Source organism: Copadichromis virginalis, linkage group LG6, assembly GCF_057382275.1.
Source record: "Copadichromis virginalis isolate Kocher_CV1m ecotype Utaka linkage group LG6, C_Virginalis_male_GT1.1, whole genome shotgun sequence".
In the NCBI taxonomy this organism is placed as follows: domain Eukaryota; kingdom Metazoa; phylum Chordata; class Actinopteri; order Cichliformes; family Cichlidae; genus Copadichromis; species Copadichromis virginalis.
Window position 1 is genome coordinate 25,838,053 of NC_140623.1, and position 19,394 is coordinate 25,857,446.

General features: G+C 42.0%; 3 protein-coding genes across 3 annotated transcripts in view; 1 reads left to right on the top strand and 2 right to left on the bottom strand.

The window, feature by feature from the left end:
* LOC146707888 (multiple PDZ domain protein) overlaps positions 1-3,875 on the top strand; it is a 49,201-nt gene extending 45,326 nt beyond the window's left edge. Inside the window, exon 44 of the mRNA XM_085459464.1 lies at positions 2,225-3,875. Coding sequence (XP_085315590.1) covers positions 2,225-2,371 — 147 coding nt within the window. The 3' untranslated portion in view covers positions 2,372-3,875. The remainder of the gene's footprint in view (positions 1-2,224) is intronic.
* Positions 3,876-7,180: 3,305 nt separating this feature from the next.
* Positions 7,181-12,024, bottom strand: tyrp1b (tyrosinase-related protein 1b). Its single transcript, XM_085460786.1, has 8 exons — positions 11,622-12,024; positions 11,267-11,375; positions 10,263-10,476; positions 9,692-9,896; positions 8,291-8,458; positions 7,805-7,984; positions 7,577-7,723; positions 7,181-7,493 (listed from the first exon to the last, which is right to left on the bottom strand). Exons 1-8 carry the CDS (start codon positions 12,022-12,024, stop codon positions 7,288-7,290), a joined length of 1,632 nt encoding a protein of 543 aa, XP_085316912.1. The 3' UTR covers positions 7,181-7,287.
* A 1,168-nt stretch (positions 12,025-13,192) lies between these two features.
* Positions 13,193-19,394, bottom strand: part of LOC146707890 (uncharacterized) — a 49,913-nt gene continuing 43,711 nt past the window's right edge. The window contains exons 3-6 of the mRNA XM_085459471.1: positions 18,924-19,226; positions 17,921-18,038; positions 17,067-17,177; positions 13,193-14,258 (exon numbers count right to left, since the gene is read on the bottom strand). Coding sequence (XP_085315597.1) covers positions 14,084-14,258; positions 17,067-17,177; positions 17,921-18,038; positions 18,924-19,226 — 707 coding nt within the window. The 3' untranslated portion in view covers positions 13,193-14,083. The remainder of the gene's footprint in view (positions 14,259-17,066; positions 17,178-17,920; positions 18,039-18,923; positions 19,227-19,394) is intronic.

Consider the following 19,394-nt stretch of genomic DNA (forward strand, 5'->3'; position numbering starts at 1 on the left):
CTCTGCCTCAATTTTATCCCACAACTTAGACGTTCACATTATTCACACTCTCATTACACATACATATAGGATCTTGGGGGTGGGCACAATCACGGAGTCCAAATCACCATCAGGGTGTATACCTCACCCCTGACGTCGTTGCCCACCTCTCAATTTTAAATACACTTAGTCATTGAGGGCTAGCAGGAGGGACTATGCGCTTACCTGCTGCTCCTTGGCAGGTAGCTCCATGCCCTCCTGGGTTTTAATTGCACCTTAGAACACATATGCATCAACACTACAATGAGCGGGTGGAGGGAGGTTTGGAGTCTTCTCCCACCCCCATTCTCTGCGGCCTGCTGGAGCGGGGGGGCTAGGACTAGGAGGAGGAGTTGGCCGTCCGACTGCGGTCTGGGGTGTGGGGCCTTCCTGCTGCTGCGGAGTCGGGGTGGTCTGCCTCTCCCCACCGCAGGGAAAAGGGAAACACCACCTGGGTCTGGGTGCAATTCCCCCCTCCAGGGGCAAGGGTACCTAGACCCGGTTTGTAGAGTACGCTTGGGGAGTGTGATTGTGTGTACAGCGTCTCTTTATGTCTGTCTCCACGTTGGTTGAGTGTGGAGTGAGTGCATATGAGAGCATGAGGGTGGGAATGGATGTTTGTGTCTGTGTGTGCCTGTATGTCTGTGTCTATATGTCAGGTTGGGTATCAGACGCCACCTCTCTGGGGACACCTCAGGCCCTCCAAGGTTTGGAGGCCTATCTCCACCCACCACCACTTCCCCTGCCGGTGGCGGACTCCCTCAGGTGTCGGTGTGTTGGTGGTTCTTTGTGTCTGGGGGTGGGCGTCCGGGTACACACCGGCTCACTCCTTGGCGGCCGCTTGTCGGGGCCTGGGGCCTGGGGCTCGCTCGGGCCCCTTTGGAGGTGGGGTGCCCCCGGCCTCTCGGCCTGGGGCTCGGTCACTCAGGCACAGCTGGGGGCCGGCGGAGCTCACGGGCGCGTCACTGCAACTCCCCCTGACTTCTGCTCCGCGGCTGCTGGGCGAGCCCTCATCTGGGACTCTCCTCAGCTCTTACTGGGACAGTGGCGCGGCTGCCCCTCTGTTGGTCTTCCATGGTCTCTTGTGTTCTGGGGGCCTCTGGATGTCTGGAGTTTTGATCTCCTCCATACCCGCTTCACACCCTGGAGGACGGGGCTGTGGCCCCCCCACACTCCCTAGCAGATCATTACATGGAGAAACCTTTGGAATGCAAGCATGCTGATCCACACAGGTATGCACACATGGGTATTCACAGACGCGGACTAAAGCTTCCTTGGCTGCTGCCTCAAAGCACACTGTGCGCTGTCTATCTTGCGTGCTGCACAATATCGTTTATTATTTAGTAAATATTGATATCTATGACTAGCTAGTTTATTGTGATGGTGCTTTGTTTTCTCTATTATTATGTTGCTCTTTGTTGTTTGCTGTCTCCTCTGTTTGTTTTTTTTGTTTGTTTGTTTTTTTTTTCTCCATACAGGTGACCCAGGAGTTCTTTTTTTTTTTCTCTCTCTCTTCCCCCCCCTTCTCACCGTCTCTTCTCCCCTTTGGTTTTCTTTCTTTCTCTCCCCCTCTTTCTCTCATTCATTCCCCCTGTCCTATTTATTAAAAAAAAAAAAAAAAAAAATGACAAAGGATGAACTGAAGCTCTGCCATCACGTAATGTCGCATACTGCTGTTTCTGATGTCATTTAGAAAAAAAATAAAATAAAATAAACTTTCTCCAATCATCAGCAATTCGGGTAAAAAAGCAGGCAGCAGGCAGTTTCACCGTGTGTGGTTTTACTTTATATGCGTTGTTGTTTTGTGACTACCTATGTAAGCCACATAAGAGACAGAGATTCTTGTGTGGTTTTAAGTTATAGTGCCTTTTTTGTAATTCAACACCAAAAATAGCAATTTGTCCCTAACGGCAATGCTCAATGTAAGAAACAAAGCAAAAAGGCCACAGTTATAACTTGTTAAATAGCTTTTGTTTTGTAACAGGTGGTAAACTCTTAGTGCCATGCTCTAGTAAACTGCATTATGTCAGTTTTTGCATGATTGCTTTCCTTTGTTTTGTTTCTTGATTCTATTTCTGAGCATCTGTTGCGACCAATTCCTTTGTGATCATTACAAACATTCATTTAACCTCACATTCATTCTTTTCTCCTAACATATGTGTTGCCATATTAGCGTTTAAAAGCTCTTGTTGACTTTGTACTTCAGGGTGCAGCCATTGAGGATGGCAGGCTGAAACGTGGCGATCAGATAATTGCTGTTAATGGACACTGCCTGGAAGGTGTGACCCACGCTGAAGCTGTGGACATTCTGAAAAAGACCAAAGGAACTGTCGTCCTCACCGTGCTCTCATGAGACAACTGCCCACTGTACCTCAAGTTAATGACATCTTCCTAAAACAGCTCTGGAGGGCTGTGGTTGTTTCCTATAAAGCTGTAGAGTGATTCTCCTCTTGTAGAGGGCACTCTACATGTCAAAACAATACATATAATTATAAGAAGAGTCTTTATTTTAAGTCTAAATTAAATTGCATTTAATTTGTGAACTCTACCTCCAACTGCAAACACAGCTTTGTTGTATTTACACTCAGTATTTAAAAATATAGCAGAGCATGTCCAGTTAAATCCAGTTAAGGAGCCGGGTATTGGGTTCGCCAAGGCCTCCATCTTGGGCTTTGGGGATTGGATGCCTGAGTCCAGTCTGAGTCCCTCCAGAATGACCACTAAGCTCAGTCATTCTGGAGGGACTCAGAGTAGAGATGCTACTCCTCCAGCCCAGAAGGCCTAGAATGCCATCTAGGTGGGGCTTTTTGTGGCACGTCTAACTGGCAGGAGACCCCCAGGGTGGACGCAGGACACACTAGAGAGATTTTATGCCTCAGGTGGCTTAGGAAAGCCCCAGCAAGAGCTGGAGAAGGAAATAGCTGAGGAGCACCTGAGACCCTGACCCAGATGAGTGGAAGAAAATGGTTGGATGGATAGTTTAGCATTGTTGTGCATTATTTTTCATGTAAACACACTCATCAATACGTTACGTGTTCATACTGATATATATAATTGAAGCCTCAATTGACGGCAGCCTAGTGCTGGATTTTGATTATTACTTTAACAAACAAACAACTCCCAAGACTCAAAATATGCCAACTGCTTCTGCCAATCTTTTGTATGGCAATAGGATGTCTGCTTTGAAAGACTGTTGTACTTTTCTTTTCATTGTTGTGTTCGAATAATTAAAAATGTGTCATGATTTCATGAATATTGAATGTCTTAAGTGGCATGTTGATAATTAGCAATGATAACCACCTTATGTTAAACGGGACAGAGAATAGGAAAAAATGCATTTTGCTGCATCTGTTAGAAGCAGCTGCTGAGTATCGACTGTTATTTACCAGTGTAGTATTAATCAGTGTTTTCATAGTCTTCAACTTTAGCAGCTGTTTTTTTTTAGGACTTGATTTTTGATGTTAATAGTTCAGTGTGAAATTAGACACCGTCTCCGTTTTATATAAATTTATTTACCTGACTTCACACGGCTGTGATACTTATGTTTTTGTCGCTGTAATTAATTTCATTAATATAAGAAGTCACTTCACACTTACACACATGGATGCACACACTCGTTTTCATATCTTAGTGAGGACATCTAATTGACATAATGTTTTCCCCAACTGCTTACCCTAACCCTTACCATCATTTGTATTTGTCCTCACAAAGATATATAAACATGGTGCACACGCACTGGTATTGTGTAACCAAATGTTCTGTAAGTGATCTTATTAAATGTTATTTGTTAAAATTTTGTATCCAAAACCTTTTGAAGTTCAGGACCTTGTGTTTCTGTTTTTCTTACCTTCTGATTTATCTCCGGATGCAATGTGTCAGTGAAAGAGACGTTTTATGTTATGAGGGGTTTTTTTCATCTTTTTTATTAATGAATATCAACAAGTTATATTTTGTGATTTCTCTCACCGAGTAGGATAAACCTTTTTTTCTTTTTTTTTTCAGTTTTCAAATTTCACACATGCACACCACACACCAGTATCTGAGAAAAGCTCTGAACTGTTTAACAAGGACAACTGAGCTGAAAGTCACATTTTTAATGGATAGAAGAAGCAAGAGTCTTCTTTTCTTTTTTCTTTATTTTATGTTATTTTTTTTGCATATTTTTTGCATGTTTCCAAACCAGTGAACTGAATTTCGCCTTGGAGGTGTTTTCCTGTAGCGGTTATGCTGTATGTCTTTATCCCTCTCTCGCACTTTTTCTCCACCTTTGTCTGCCATGAGTACGTATGCGGCATCACTCACGTTTAGTCAAGGTGACAGGATGAAGTGCGTGTCGTGCTTGGAATGACAGGCAGCTCTGAATTACGGAGGAGTCGTGAGGAGAGGAGAGAAGAAGGGGGATGAGCTAGATTAGAGAAAAGGCAACATTTTATAGAAGGCGGAGAAGATCAGTCTAAAGTTTGGACAAAGACGTTTTAAACCTGAGGTCCGACAATCACAGAGGAAGAGGAAACCTGTGACTTTTTTTAAAGGAAAATCCTCAGTACTTTCACTTTAATTACCAGAGTTACTGGTGACAACTTGATAAACAATACATTTGCACACAAATGTCTCATTTAGGAAATAGGAGGCATCTAGGGAGATCCTGTCTGGAGCCTCGGCATTAATCAAAGCCATCTGTTCACATTGCAAGCTTTATTGAAACCCAGCCATCGCGGTCTGCTTTATCCTTCTCCAGATGAACAATTGCTTCCCTGCTGGCCCAAGGAGAAATGGAGAAACGGTGTAATGCTTTTTTTTCCTTTTTTTTTGCATTTCACTTGGATCTTTGCTATAATATAAGAATGATAAACATCATATTTGGTATTTTTTTCACATCCACAAACATTTGACCCCTGTGGATTTCCAGTTTCATACAAATAACTGACAGGGAAGCAGATGAAATTACATCTATTTTTTCTTCTTTTTTCTTTAAGAGGAAGCAAAAGGACTTATCTGCCGTTTTTGTTGTTGTTGTTGTTGTTTTTCAAAACCAGCCTCAAATTTCATGACAAACATTTTTAAGGGGAAGAGCTCCAGCCACAGGGAACAGGACTTTTTTTCCTACCCTTAGTCATACACCATGTAGCACAGTAACTTCTTTGGCTGCAGAAACTGCTATGCATTTTTTCTGCAGATGACTTTCATGAGAGCATGCTTGAAAGGCACTAATGAGCCTCTCTCTCTGGAGGATAGCAGTGGCCAAATGATTGTTCTATGTGTGACTGTCACATCGATCCATATTCATAAACATAGGGGACCGTGTCTTTTTGCTGTCAGTGTAACCTGGTGATACAGAAAGTACAGCCAACGGGTCCAAAAAGTCTTCTTCTCCATCCTTTCCCATGAGGTCCTTTTTCAAGATATCAGCATGCACTGCAAAAATATCCTTTGAAATTCACTCCAGTCAGTGCTGAGTGTTAAAATCTTGATTCCCATAAAGCAAAATGTCCCAAAATATCCCAAAAGGAAGAGTTAGGTGCCACTAAGTCCACGTCATTCCCATTAAATGAGCGAATGAGCAGGGCTGAGTTGGCATTTGGCACACAGACACAAAAAAGCGTGCACGGTGGTGTGGCTTATATTCAGTGACATAGCCTAGCAAGAAATAGTTAGACCCAATCATGAAACAGCAGGCAAACACTGGATGACGTCATCCGATTATGAGTTTGAAAACCGACCGAACAATGCTAATTAATTAATTAGTTAGTTAATTTTACATACGGATGTTAAAATACAAGGGTTTCCTCTACATATCATATCTACACACACCTGTACTACAGAAAGAAAGTAAATTTCAAGTGATGAAAGTTCCGTAGTCTACTGTGTAGTTTTTACAGAAATCTTTTTAACGCTTATTCAATAAACCACTGAATTTCTCACGGTTCACAAAAGCTTATTTCTGAAAAATTTTTAGATACTCTGAATAAAAAAAACATGTCCGTTTTTAAATGTCCGTTGATCACCCTCGGCTTAAAAATCTTCAAATTTGGGGACACTGTGGTTAAGTAAGTGTTTGTTTTGGGATGGGGAGTTTCTGCTGAAAATGCAGCTTCACATCAAAAAGATCAGACAGCATCTCCACCCTCCACCTCCATGACGCCCTTGCTGTAGGTACGAGCTTGAAGACTTGCTGTAAGCCTCCAAAGTTGCAACGTAGGATCATAAATTGTGCATACTGTGCGCCTTCGTGGTAATTAGGCATGCAGTGACAGGTGGCCGCCTTTTGTGACAGACAGGACAGGGTTATTTATTTATTCAAGGCAAACGATATTATGTATGTAAAACTATCACACACACCCAAAAAAGCCACAGTTATAAAAATTAAAAGTAATAAATCTGCGCCAAAAGGGCAAACTAGTCTTACAACTCGAGGGTACTCGACCGCTGCTTTGTTTTTTTTTAATAGCTTATAGGTGTGGACAGTGTAGCAGTTTTATGGTGTCATGGAGATTTAAAATTCCACGGTGCGCTTAAAGTCATATTAAGTTTTGTCTTTGATATTCCCTACATGCAGTTTAAAAAATTAGGATACGAGTGTAAATGAAGAAAAAAAAAACCGATTTCCTCCTTTCGCAGTAATCCTTTAGATCCACTTGAGGGCGGTACATCTGCTGTTTTGAACACATGGAAATTTGCATGGGCTTGATTTGAGAAGTAACATTACGTCTAAGTGGTGTGATTTGCCAGTTGGCCTGAGGCTTGAGACAAGCAAATTTATGCCTGCGGCAAAAAAGGCCTGTGGTGTTTTCATAAAATACTGCTTGTTCACACAAAAACAGAGTGAGTTAAAAGTTTAAAAAAATGAAAAGGAATAGAAGCATATTCCTATAGAAAGACATCATTTCATCTGCACGGATAAACTTATATTTGTCAGCTGAAAATGGGCAGCGAGGTGGAGTCACTAAATAGTGTAGCTCTGACATGTAGCTTTGGAAGGTTGAGTCCCAGTAGCTGCTCCTATGCTTGCTGTGTACTTATCTGAGCACTGGATATCAGCTCTTGCAGTTATTATAATCTTGGCTGCAGTCTGAAAATCTACTGGATGTGCTCAACAAAAGATCCGCCAGACCCTCTCCGCTTTTCAATTCATAAATGCAGACACACAATTATGCCTGGGCTCAAAACCAGTTCACCTTTATTAGAAGAAATGGAGGAATAATTAAAAAAAGGAAAACAAGGCAAATTTATGTATGTAAATGTTGGGTCCTCTCAAGATGATCAAAAATGTTAGACAACGGACTGTGATTTGTCCAGCCTGCGGTCTTCCTCTGAGTAGCGTCGGTAAATTTCTGCCAACAGCGGCTCCAGGGCCTCAGCAGAGCTGTAAGAGTGAGAACGCATGGCGCAGGCTATGACGATACCAACCACCACCACAACCAGCACTGCAGCAATAACGGCTACGCTGATGATCTCAGAGAGAGTGAAGGTACGAGCTATGAGGGAAAAGAGCGGACGGTTATGAGCAATTCCTGGATTTTGTGGATCTGCACATGCTTACACGTTCTCTGCTTCTCACCCGGCCACTGGACCTCATATGAGTATCCCAGGTTTTCTGGGGCAGGCACAAACATCTCAGCATTGGTGACAGGCGGCCAGAAAGGAACCATGTTGAACCTGCGGTTGTGTCCAATGGGAGCGTTCTCATCGGGGTAAACAGTGTCACCTGAGAGAGTGAAGAATATGTCAATCCATCCATTCATTCTCCAAAGTGAATTTTGTTGTTTGAATATTCGCAAAGGTGTACCCGGTTGATGCCTGCGGAGCCACTCGTCAAAGACTGCATCGGTAAAGGTGTGAAGCAAGACAAAGATGGGATCATTGGGCGACAGGTGAGTCTGTCCACCCGTCCCGTTGAGGAAGAGGTGGGCCAGATTGTGAAGACTGCGGATCACTGGGTCGTACATCCCCTGGGGGGCGCTGTAGCCTTGAAATTATGGAACAAAAAAGGAGAGAAAAAAGGAAAACGTTTAATGAAGACTCTGATTGACCAAAATTAGGAACAACAAATGTTGTGTTGGAGCTAACCATATGTGCATGTGGGTGGAGGATTGAGTGAGTGTTTTTCTGGCTTTGTGTTTCATCTATACACTCACACAGTATTCAGCAGCTTTATTTTCTGAGCTGAGCCCAAGTGAAACTGAATATTTCCTTGGATTGGGTTGATGGGAGAATGCTAAATCTCAACTACTGCTTTGGCTCTAACCTATGAGTCATGTTGAATGTGGATCACCTTCGATGGTGTTCCTGAAGCTCTCGGAGGAGGTGGAGTAGTAAGGAGGGGTATCAAAGGTGTTGATCTCCAGACAGTCCAGCACATCTTTGGGCTCCGGCAGCCTCTGCACCATGGGCCGCGCCACGTTGCCTGCTGGGTTCCTCCTGATGGGACTGCTCTCTGTGCCTTGGAGATGAAGAAAGGACTCAATAAAACTAGGTTGAGTGAAATATAATTAGTTTAAAATAATAAAGATAACTTCTGATTACTGGCACACTAAGACCTAAGATCAGGCACAAGCCAGAGGTCCCTACACATATAGATTGATTGAAAATGTATTATTTAACCACCTTCTAACTCTGTGTGGGAGACTCTACTAGTTTGATCAGCCTTAAACATGACAGGATGGCAGTTTTCTTTTTTAATTATTCAATAAAAGTCAACAGTAGTGAGTGGGAGCTTTGTGACTGAACAGAAGTTTTTTTTTTTTCTTTTTTTGTCTCTCTTGCATGTATGATGTCTTTCTCTTTTTTCAGGCTTTCTCTCCTACACACAAGCACATAAACAGAAGGCTACATAACCGAGTTGTCTGTCTGTTTGAAGATTATTCCCTCAGATCAAAGGAACCAGTAGACTGTTAGATTCCTGTCTTCAACAAGCGCATGCACAAATGAGGCAACCCCCTTAACCCAGTTAAGGAGATGTTGCTTGTTGACGCAGGAAATACCAGGCCTGTCATGACTCTCTGGGGGGAATAACAAGATAGATCACTCACATGTTGGCCACTCACGTGTTCAACCTGTTACCAAACACTTTTTTTTCTTATGACCTCTTTTTATAAGTTTGTTGTTGAGGCTCCACGGGGAAAGATGATTGCCTATTCCGAATGAAAACCAAATCCTTTATAAATTAGGTGCATTTGAACACTGAAAGAAAGGTAGTGAATTAGGCTTGTAATCTGGTGCCAGTACGGAATGAGAGCCAATCCCTGCAAATCTGATCACCTAAAGTCTAGGTTACGCAGCGTTATCTTAATACTGAATAACAATTCTCTTATTCTAGGTTAAATCTTGTGACCAATCAGGAATTAACACTGAAAAACTAGGCTGATTGAATAAAAACAAAAAAATCTTTCAAACCGCAGTATTTAGAGATGCAGTGTGTAGTACTCCAGTTACACACGGCAACAGAGAAGGCGATGTTTAACAACTAGAGCAGTTTCAAACAAACTGAAGTAATAGCGAGCAATATCGAATTTAGCACAACAGCTGTGAGCTATTATTTATAGCAGCCTATGTTCTACATGCTCTCTTTATGAGCTCTTTGCCCTCTTTTCTGATGCAGCTGAGACGATGCTGTATGTCAGCAGCGCTCGGCTGCACGGCGAGGTATAGTGTGTGTTTCCGTGACTGTCTTTACTGTTGCAGATGGTGCCCAGAGTGTCGTAGTCATCCACACTCTCGCAGATGACCCTCCACTGTGAGAACACAGAGTTGGGGCTGATGGAGCTCATATCAAATGTGCTCCTGGCTCCCAGCAGGTCATCTGTGCAGATGTCGCATTCGCTGCCTCCAATGGCGAAGTTCCAGTAGGGCAGGGCAAAGGTGGGGTTGCCCAGCATGTCCTGTGAAGATCGAACAGGGGAAGGAGGCAGGTGTTCAGGGAAGGACTGTCTGTAAACAAACTGCTTTCTTGAATTGTTTATTAGAAAAATATGCAGGTTGGTCCTTTTTCTTTTTGTCCTTTATGCGCCCTATTTTTTTGTCCCCTTCCTATATATTCCTGCTTTTGTTTTGCCTTTTTTATTTCCTCCTTGCATTAACCCATTCTCCTTCCGGCTAGCTTTTCACTCAGTGTCAGATCTTTTATTTTTCCATCACCACTCCTCCTATCCTAACCTCCTCATCCATTTCTTTATCAGCCCAGAAGCTTGCTGTCTCTCCTCTTTTCCACTACCACCCCTCTTTCTCCCTGCCTTCTCTCTGCTCACCTGCATGTCTCTCTCCAGTTGCAGCAGATGAAAACGATGCCAGGTGACAAAACCTGGGCCCTCGTGGGAGAAGTCTACACCTCCAAAGCTGGTCTGGCCTGGCCCCAGGTACGTCTTACTGACAGAGTAGTAGTGACTCCAAACAAAGTAATTATAAATGGTGATGTTCTCAAACTGTGGGGTGTTGCCATCAGGCCCAAACAACTCCTGGTACCTAAAGATAAAGGATGAATGTCACGTTGTATTTTTTCCTCCACATTGCCCTGCCTGAATCCTCCAAATTCACCCTGATTGATTTGAAGTAAGAGAATGCGTGGCCTTAGATGAACTATGCATGTGTTAAATGCTCTGCTGTTGCATAAAGCTTTGTAATCTTAGTAGCTCTACAAAGTGTTTTTCACAATTTTGTTTTCACTGATCCATTCAAACACGGCTTCAGAACTTGGGGATGGTACTGGTGAATAACTCACTAATGGATATATAGATATTAATACATATTTTATTCTCTGTAGCTGCAATGCATTATGTGGCATGTAACTAAGAATCTTGAGCATGACCATTAATAACAAGGGGAATTTTAATTGTCTGATCCAGAGGTTAAGAGATTTTCTTTGAGCTGCAGTCAAGAATGGCTTCAAAAATTAACCAATTGCAGTCCTCAGCTGATTTAGAAGGAGGTTATTCACAGATTCAGAAGACTGTAATTCCCTTTACTCGTGCCAAAAGTGATCATTTGCTCAACTTTCTACAGCTTTTAAAGAAAGCTGCCATGAGAAATCCTCTGATTTTACAAATAATTTCAAAAACACAGCATGTGGCTCAGCCACAGATACTGCACATATATTTCTTTCAACCGACTCAGCTGAGTCTGAGCGTGCAGGTCCTTGGGCAAAACATACTGTGTTTAGAATCACTGTTGACCAGAGAATTACAAGGTAAAAATCAACCCTTTAAAATCATCTAATTGTATTCAGCTTGATTATCATGTTATTTTTTCAATATACCGTCTTGTACAGATGACGAGGTCAGGGTGGACAGTCCTCTTAGCTTGATCCAGAGCATTTACAAACGCCTGCTTCTCAGCTGTGCTCATCTGCATGATGTTTCTCCTTACTGGGGAGAAGTTAATGGGGTGAAGAGAGAGAATGAAGTGTTGTTAAAGTGTGGGGGAAACGAAGGAAGAGTAGAGAAAAGAAAGTGCTATTAAAAATTAACACTTTTTTCCTGCTCCTAGCAATAAATGCTGCCTTCATTCCCCAGGCTGATGTAGACCTGTGAAATCTTGAAGGACACGGTAGAAGATAGAAATTTTAAGTCGTCGTGAATTTTTAGGTCGTAAAAAAGCATCTGCTCTCTTACCCACAGAGATCCTCTGATCACAGTTTGGTCCAGTTAGCCCGTGTCTGCATCGCCCACAGTTGTAGCCGGTGAAATTCCCATTACACCGGCAAGTGCGATTGAAGAATCTCAGCGGCCACCTCTCTCTGTCATTGCGCCCGGCATAAGGGTACTGAGGTCCATGGCGCCGACTGTCAGCCTCAATGGTCACACACTGGCCTCTTCCTGTGCTGGAGCCACACTCGTCTCCTGCTACCCCTGCAGGGGATGGGCAGCACTGGCCGCTCTGCAGCCCCTCAGGAGTGACACACTCCCTCGGGAACTGGGCCAAGGTGAGCGTGGCACACAAGGTCCCCACCAAACCCACACTCCACAAGCTGATAAAGTAGAGAATGAGGTGAAGTAAGGAGTTTTTTAGGGCCATGCAGTAATTTAGATGTGAGAACAAGGTTGGAACAAAGTGCGTGGAAATCTTTTACATGTTGAGAATTGCTGTTATACAGGCCTCCTTCTTTTTGAAAGGACTTGTCTTGTTCACGGTTGTGAAGGACCAGTGACCGTCCCAGAACACATTTAGCAAGATGAAGATTAAAAAAAAAACATCCCCACATACACGCCACATCCACTGAAATTAAGCTCTAGAACAACTTACTCAGTACGTGTTCTCTTGTTAAAGCCAATTGTCTTAACATTATTCCAAAACTTCAGTTCTTACACATCCCTGCAGGCAGCACAAGTCATTATTTATAATTCACAAAGCCATTAGCTTTCAACTCTTACAAGTTCAGAAATGCTTTCAACAATAGACAGCAGGCAATGATTTGCTTGAACCTTTTTTCTTTTTTCTTCCTTTTTTTTGCAGTTAGATTTGCATGCCTTTTGTGCCTTTTGAAGTTTGTTGATTAGAAATGAATGAAGGAGTGGCTAATAATTTGTAATTATTATGAGCAATTATTTAACAACAAAACAGCACCTAAGAAATGTTACCAATATAAAAGGGGGAATAGCTCCACATGTTTGAGCATATTACAAATATTTGAATGCACGACTTAACTAGTCGGCATCACCTGCTGGGTTCTGTGAAAATCTGCTCTGTAACATCATATGAGACAAAACTTCACTTCATCTGCAAAGATGTAGCGCATTAGTCCAATATGCACTTTTAATTTGTAAAGGCGCTAAAGCAGTCAGTCATACCGCCGAGTTGTATGACTTTTTGGATTCTACAGTTCATTTGGTGAAAAAGGAATCAGTATCATTTGTTCCCCTACCTCTGACTGTACATGCTGCTCCTCTGTTTGCAGAACTGAAGTCCCCCCCAAGAATCAGCCCGTTGCCCTTCTCTGTCTTAAATAGCTATTGAGCACATGAGCAGGCCTTTGTGGAGCTTGTGCAAGGAGAAACACACACACACACACACACATACCGTACACACGTGTACACTTGAGGGTACTTGAGTTTTTTCAAAAACTCATTCATGAACCTTGTGATCATGGACCAAATGACGCCAGACTGTGGATACTCACACAAATATTTGATGACATTCATGCTGAAGAAAAACAACTTAAAAAAATCTAACCAAGCTGGGAACACTCTCAAAATATTAGTGATATCATTGTTAACGTCTACAAACATGAAACGCAGAGGGTTTACAACAAGGTTCAAACCACCGGTTACACTCAAGAACATGAAGGTCAGATGAGTGTTTTTTAGAAATCCTCTGAAAGAGCCTGCACAGTTCTGAGAAAAAAAAGGTCAGATGATAAACTTGCAGAAGAACGACGGGAAGAGAAAATTATGATAGGGGCAGGGTTGTGGTGTGTGGTGGCCAGTGGAACTCGGCACTGGAGTTTATGGATCTAGTTGCTTCTTTGGACACTTAATTTTGTTCTACTCAAAGCAAAACTTATAATACACAAGTCAAGACTGACGCAGAATAAAAAACAAATCCATTTTTTAAAAATCGTTTTACATTTTAAAGACTTTTCAGATGAGGCACTTCATGCTGCAGCCAGCATTCTCAGACTTCAGACTTGCTGATAAAATGGGATGATTGCTCGTGGCAGTTCAGCAGCTTTGTACAGCATGAGCGATGTGGCCACTTTGAAAACCATTGCTCAACAATTCCAGTGCAGCCTAAAGTGTTTATAGACATCAAACTACTAGACAGCAGTAGATACATAAAAGGTTTATCACATTTGCACACTTGCACATGTACACAGTATTTTCAAACACACGTTTCTCTGTTCACTCAGTCACACAGTTATATATGCCAAAATCCAAAATTGTTAGGCTTTTTTTATTTTATTTACACATGCAAAAACACAAATAAAGTCATATGCACTAAGTGTAAGATGATTATACAGTAGTTAATACACTTGGGAATGTGAGACAGTCACTACTGGGTTTGGTTAGGGTATGAAATTTTTGTGCTCACTGAGCTTAATTTAGATATAGCATGAATGAGGAAACAGTTGGACCCCCTAGAGAAAGGAAGTCCTGAGGTCTTGTGAGGAATTTGGTCCTGGTCCAATATTGGCCCACTCATCTGTAGAGCTGGGTGGGAGGTCTGACATAGCTATTGCATGCTCATCTCCTTGCTGGTCATTTATTTTGGCCAGGGTTGAAGCCATATTAGCTGGGTCAACTGCAGCCATCCTGGTGGAAAGGACAAAAGAGCAGTTGGCAGTGATTAGACCAGTTGAAACAGGAAAAAAGGAGAAAATATACAGCTGTCTGATAACAGGAACAACTCACATTGTTGTACAATGGTATAATATTAGGTTAGTGCTAGCAGGAAAATGGGATAAATTTCACACAAATGAGAAAATCTATTTTGCTTCACGCAAAAACAAAGACAGGCACCTTTCAAGCGATGAAATCGGAACACACTTTCAAATGGCTTGTTCGTAATGGTTGTCAAACTGCTGTTAAGTATGCCGCTCTAAGCGAATGCTAATATTCTCACTGGAAGGTCTGTTTATTTAATGATTTCCACACCAGATGGAGAAGCTTACAAACTGTGCTGAAATGAGATACCTGGGAGCTAATGACACACCTAGATACAAACAGATCACTTGACATTATTGAATAATTGCAGGGGATACCGTCCTGGCTGAAATTTTTAATACGTCCTAGTAGACTACCCCTCAAGGGCAACAATGCGGCTGTCCTAAGAGCATTTCCATTATGTTGCCTGGGTGCTGAATATTTGCACGTTACCCAGAATGCCTGATGAGTTTAATGTTCACACAGCTGCTTTGGGTTTTGTGTTGGGCTCGGGTGAGGTTTACGTTGGTTATTGTCAAATGGATATTAAGACATTTCTGTCCTCTTGTCTCTGACTTTCAAGGTGATGTGCATCATGCATTCAAGTGTGGCAGGCAAACATTCAATATGGATGGGAAGACTTAATAAGAGAGTGGGGCCTGTTAGGCCGAAATAGCTAGGCTAAAGGTGATCGTGTTGAAACTACCAGTCACTCAGATAGGAGCTGGATTTGGGTTACAGTTTAAAGCTCACTGAAAAATAATTTTAGAGCACTGTGGAGTTTTTTGTTTGTTTGTTTTTGTTTTTTGTTGAGCTGTTTGCTTGAAGTTCCAAGGATAATGAAGTACGATCTTTTTTCTGCGGCTATGATTTCAGCCAAGCACCCACTGAATTGTGCGTCAAAGACAGATGCCGTCCTTTCAAGTGAAACCTCATGGACACCAAGTTCAATGCAATACCAAAGACTTTGTCCCAGCATCTTTTGTTCAGGTACAGTTGTTTACAGCCACCTTGACTCTTGAAATACTTTTTTTGGGGGAAACATTTATTGCTAAAGAGTTTAAAAACCAAAAAAGTATTTAAAAAGCAAATTTTGTTTTCTATTAACAGGAATTTAGGTTCTTCTGATGACGACTGGATTGTCACTGCTGCTGCAAAGTCTCTTAACAAGGACACATTTCAAAATTACTGTGTCGACTGTTTAATAATTCAGTGTTGCTTTGTTATTGTCTGTGCAAGGCAGGCATCACATTTCTACTTGTGTCTTATACACATTCACTCGCTGAAGCAACACACAAATACACAGACTCTCAATCTCTAAAATCTCTGAATTTTTAGTATTTTTTGTTTACAGTTGATTGTCACCACATGCATATTTTTCACATGGTCTCTCACTGCAAGCACACAACTGTAGCTTAATTACTGAGCCAAGCCCACCGGTCTGATTAGCAAAAGCAGTGGTATTAGCCAGTAATGCTCTTGGTTCACGGGACTCACATTCTCATGTGACATTTTGAGCAGAATCCCGGGGCTATTACACTGTAAAAGCGCCAAGAGGGAATCAGCTGAGAAGCACACAACTGGTGGCTCCTGACCTCCTATGCAGGTCAGTACATGATATTTAGGCAGGTCACAATGGAAAAGTAAGTAAGTGTAGCTGAGGAAAGAAATCAGTGAAATCTTGTATCTTGTAATCTGTGATGAAGCCTAGCGAAGGCTGCCAATAAAATTTAAGCTTTGTTGCATTCGATTATTTTTAAAGTTTAAAGTTAAGATTCCATTTTAATTCCGCATCTGTGAAGGTTGTTTGCACCTTCTGCTTGCTTGTCAGTCCTAAAATAGTTTAAGAGATGTCACTTTGTATAAATGCACAGCTCAAAAAAGTTAAGGGATCACTTAATGCATGCCATGTCCATGGAGTCTGGTCAGTAGCCCACTGGAGATCATTTTGTAGGGCTCTTGCAGTGGTCCTATCATGCAAAAGAGCTGATACCAGTCATGCTACTGGGTCGAAGCCCTGCAAAGCTGTTCTTGTGTAATGGTCAGTATCTCTTTCTCAGTTCTGAGACTGTACAGGGAGACACAGTGAACCTTCTTATGGTGGAAAGCATGGATGTGTCCTGAATTGACTGCTGGTACTGTCTCATGTTACTAGCAGTAACAAGGACACTAACAAATAGAAAAACTAGGAAAAAGGGAGGAGGGGGGGATAAGAAAACCATTCTGTTTTTAGGGAGTCTTGTTATTGCCTCTGCAGTACGCCTGTTGTCATTTTCATTTGCACCAAAGCAAGTGAATTGGATTCACAATGGTTTATGATTTCTAACAAGACAGATTGATGTCCCTGAAGTTTAACTGGCTCTGTGTTATACTGTGAAAAGGAAGCATTACCTTAATTTTCTTTTGAGCAGTGTAAGAAAAAATAAAAAGGTTGGGAAGAGAGAAAAAGGCCAGGCTTAAAGAAGAATGTGAACACTGTATATTAAATGTTTTGAATGCGACTTTGCAGTCAGCAGATCTCAAGTCAAATAAACACCTGTGGAAGATTGTGTGTTAGGTTGTGTTAGATTGCAAAATGACACAATTCTGGCAGCATTTTATGACTCTTAATGTTGTCCCTTTCCTTTATTTTTGCAGATACTCTCATGTGTGCTGTACGCATCTATAACACTGCAAGAAACACTGGTGAGAACATACTGTTGAGGGTCACCATTGCCCGCAGGCAGTGTATCATCACTGTAGTCATCTCCTGTAGTTGCCTCTGGTTCAACACACTCTTCCTCACATGCACGCTGTCGGGGCAGGCTGCTGCACGCACACAAACACATAAACAATATCCCTTTATCACTATTATTGCTCTTCTTGCTTACTCTTGACCTTCTACAAATTAACTGCACGTTGCACTGAGTCATGTAGAGAAATAAAAAAGTAGCCAAGTATATAACTGAAGCAAGACCATTCTCTTTTGTGAACAGAGGAGGAAATTCTGACCCAACACTGGATACAGTGGTCTGATTTCATCATGTATCAGTGTTGAAATGTTACCTTGAGCTCAGGCAACATCTAAAGCAATCATGTGCCCGTTCTGCTCTGAGTCCCATCTGTGATTGTAGCACTTTTGTTGTTACAGGTAGCAATCAAATGGTTTGTTTCGGATATCAGAGAAAAAGAAGTGGAAGGTGGCTGACACTAGTGCAAATGCAACAAATGTTAGTTGCATTCACGTTCACAAAAGTAATTAAAAAAGGAGGGGAGTCTGCTTTACAAATACTGAGTCAGACAGATATTCATGCAATGGTATTGTACAAATTTGTGTTGTAAAAGAAATGTACTCTAAAATGAGGCTGTTTGACGTGTAGTCTAACCTAATCAAAGCATAATAATGGAAGGCAGGCTTTAAAGGAATACTGCTGGCCAGAGATTAACAAGAAAAGCATTTTTGCTAACAAGAAAAGATTAGAGCTGTAATTTTAGGAACTCAGGGGCTATAAAAGAACTGTTTTGAATCAATGTTCCTGTAGATCAAGTACACAGAAGCTGGTGCAACTTACTTGTTTTTGTGACTACGTTTGACGATATAGATAATGATGACAGCAGTCTGCAAAACCAGGAAAACTGCAGCAGTAACAGCTCCGATTTTCCATGGTTCCAAGCCTAATTCAGTTGATTCTAAACAGATACAATAAGGCAGAGAGAGATAAATTGCAGGGCAGAGCAGGTGGAAGCATTAGATTTAATACAAAGTTTGACATACTTGTGGCTGATGGGCAGCCACAAGTATGTCAAAGTGTCCAGCAAATGTACAAACAGGAAGCTCTTATATGGATATGTGCAGTCTAATTATACATGATGGTTTTTCATAGAAGAAAAGACCTTTTGTTTTTTGCCACCGCTACGTCATTTTAAACAATCTGCCAGTAAAATTGTGCCAGCCCAAACTGGCATGTGTCTAATGGCACTGGCTCCTACAAAAAATATGAAGCAAATACAAGAGGCAGAAAACAGCATGTTGTAGCCTGTGTGACAGGAGGGTCCAAACTTTCTGGTCTTCCCCCACCAGTTAGGGTATAGTTAGCCTGCACAATTGCTCAGTGGAATGGAAAAACATCAAGCTGGCCATCTGCATATTTTGCTGGCAGAATCATGATAATGATCTGTTTTCTTCTTCTTTATTCTGCCCAAGTTTTTAATGTGGAAAAAAACAAATCTCCTGTTGAATATTTCCCAAACTATTTATAGCCTAGGATGTGTTTCTAAAAGTGTTTGAGAACTACAGCAAATCTAATATATGACTTTTGGAGGGAAAAGTTACAGCTGCTATTGTAAGACTGCTGTAAAAACACACACACACACACACACACACACACACACACACACACACACACACACACACACACGCACACACACACACAGACAAAAAGGTGCAACAAAGCCTAGAGAGGTCAGTCCCAGGGCAAACGCAAAGACCACATTGCAATCACCAATCAATCTACCATGCATGTCTTTGGGCTATGTAAAATACATAGTTATCTATACTGTAAGTTTAGCTTTTACCTGGATCTTTAACTAGCTCATTGGTCTCCCCCAATGCCTCTCCTTCAGTCCTCGGGTGTTCGGCTAGATCATCATTCATAAAATTATCCAGTGTAGGATGGGCATCAGCTGGGTCATACAGGGAAAGGTCATTGGTCGGGGTGATGATCTCATTGCTGTTAAATTTCTCATCATCTAGGTTTCTTTCTTCAGTCTCCACATCAATGAGGAATAAATCCACAGTGGAAGCCTGGTTCTCAGAGCTCTGCAATATGGTGGTTTCAGCACCACCATCAGGTTCTGGGCCAGAGATCCCCACCACATCTAGAAGTGAGGTTTAGTATGTGACACACACATGAAAATGAAGAGTAGAGGCCTAGACTAAGGTTTTGTCAAGTGGAGCAGTGGAATGTAGAATAAAGTACAGATGTGCCATAGCTAAAAGACCCTGGTGGGTCGTGATTTGTATGCATTTGTAGCAGAAAGTGTCTT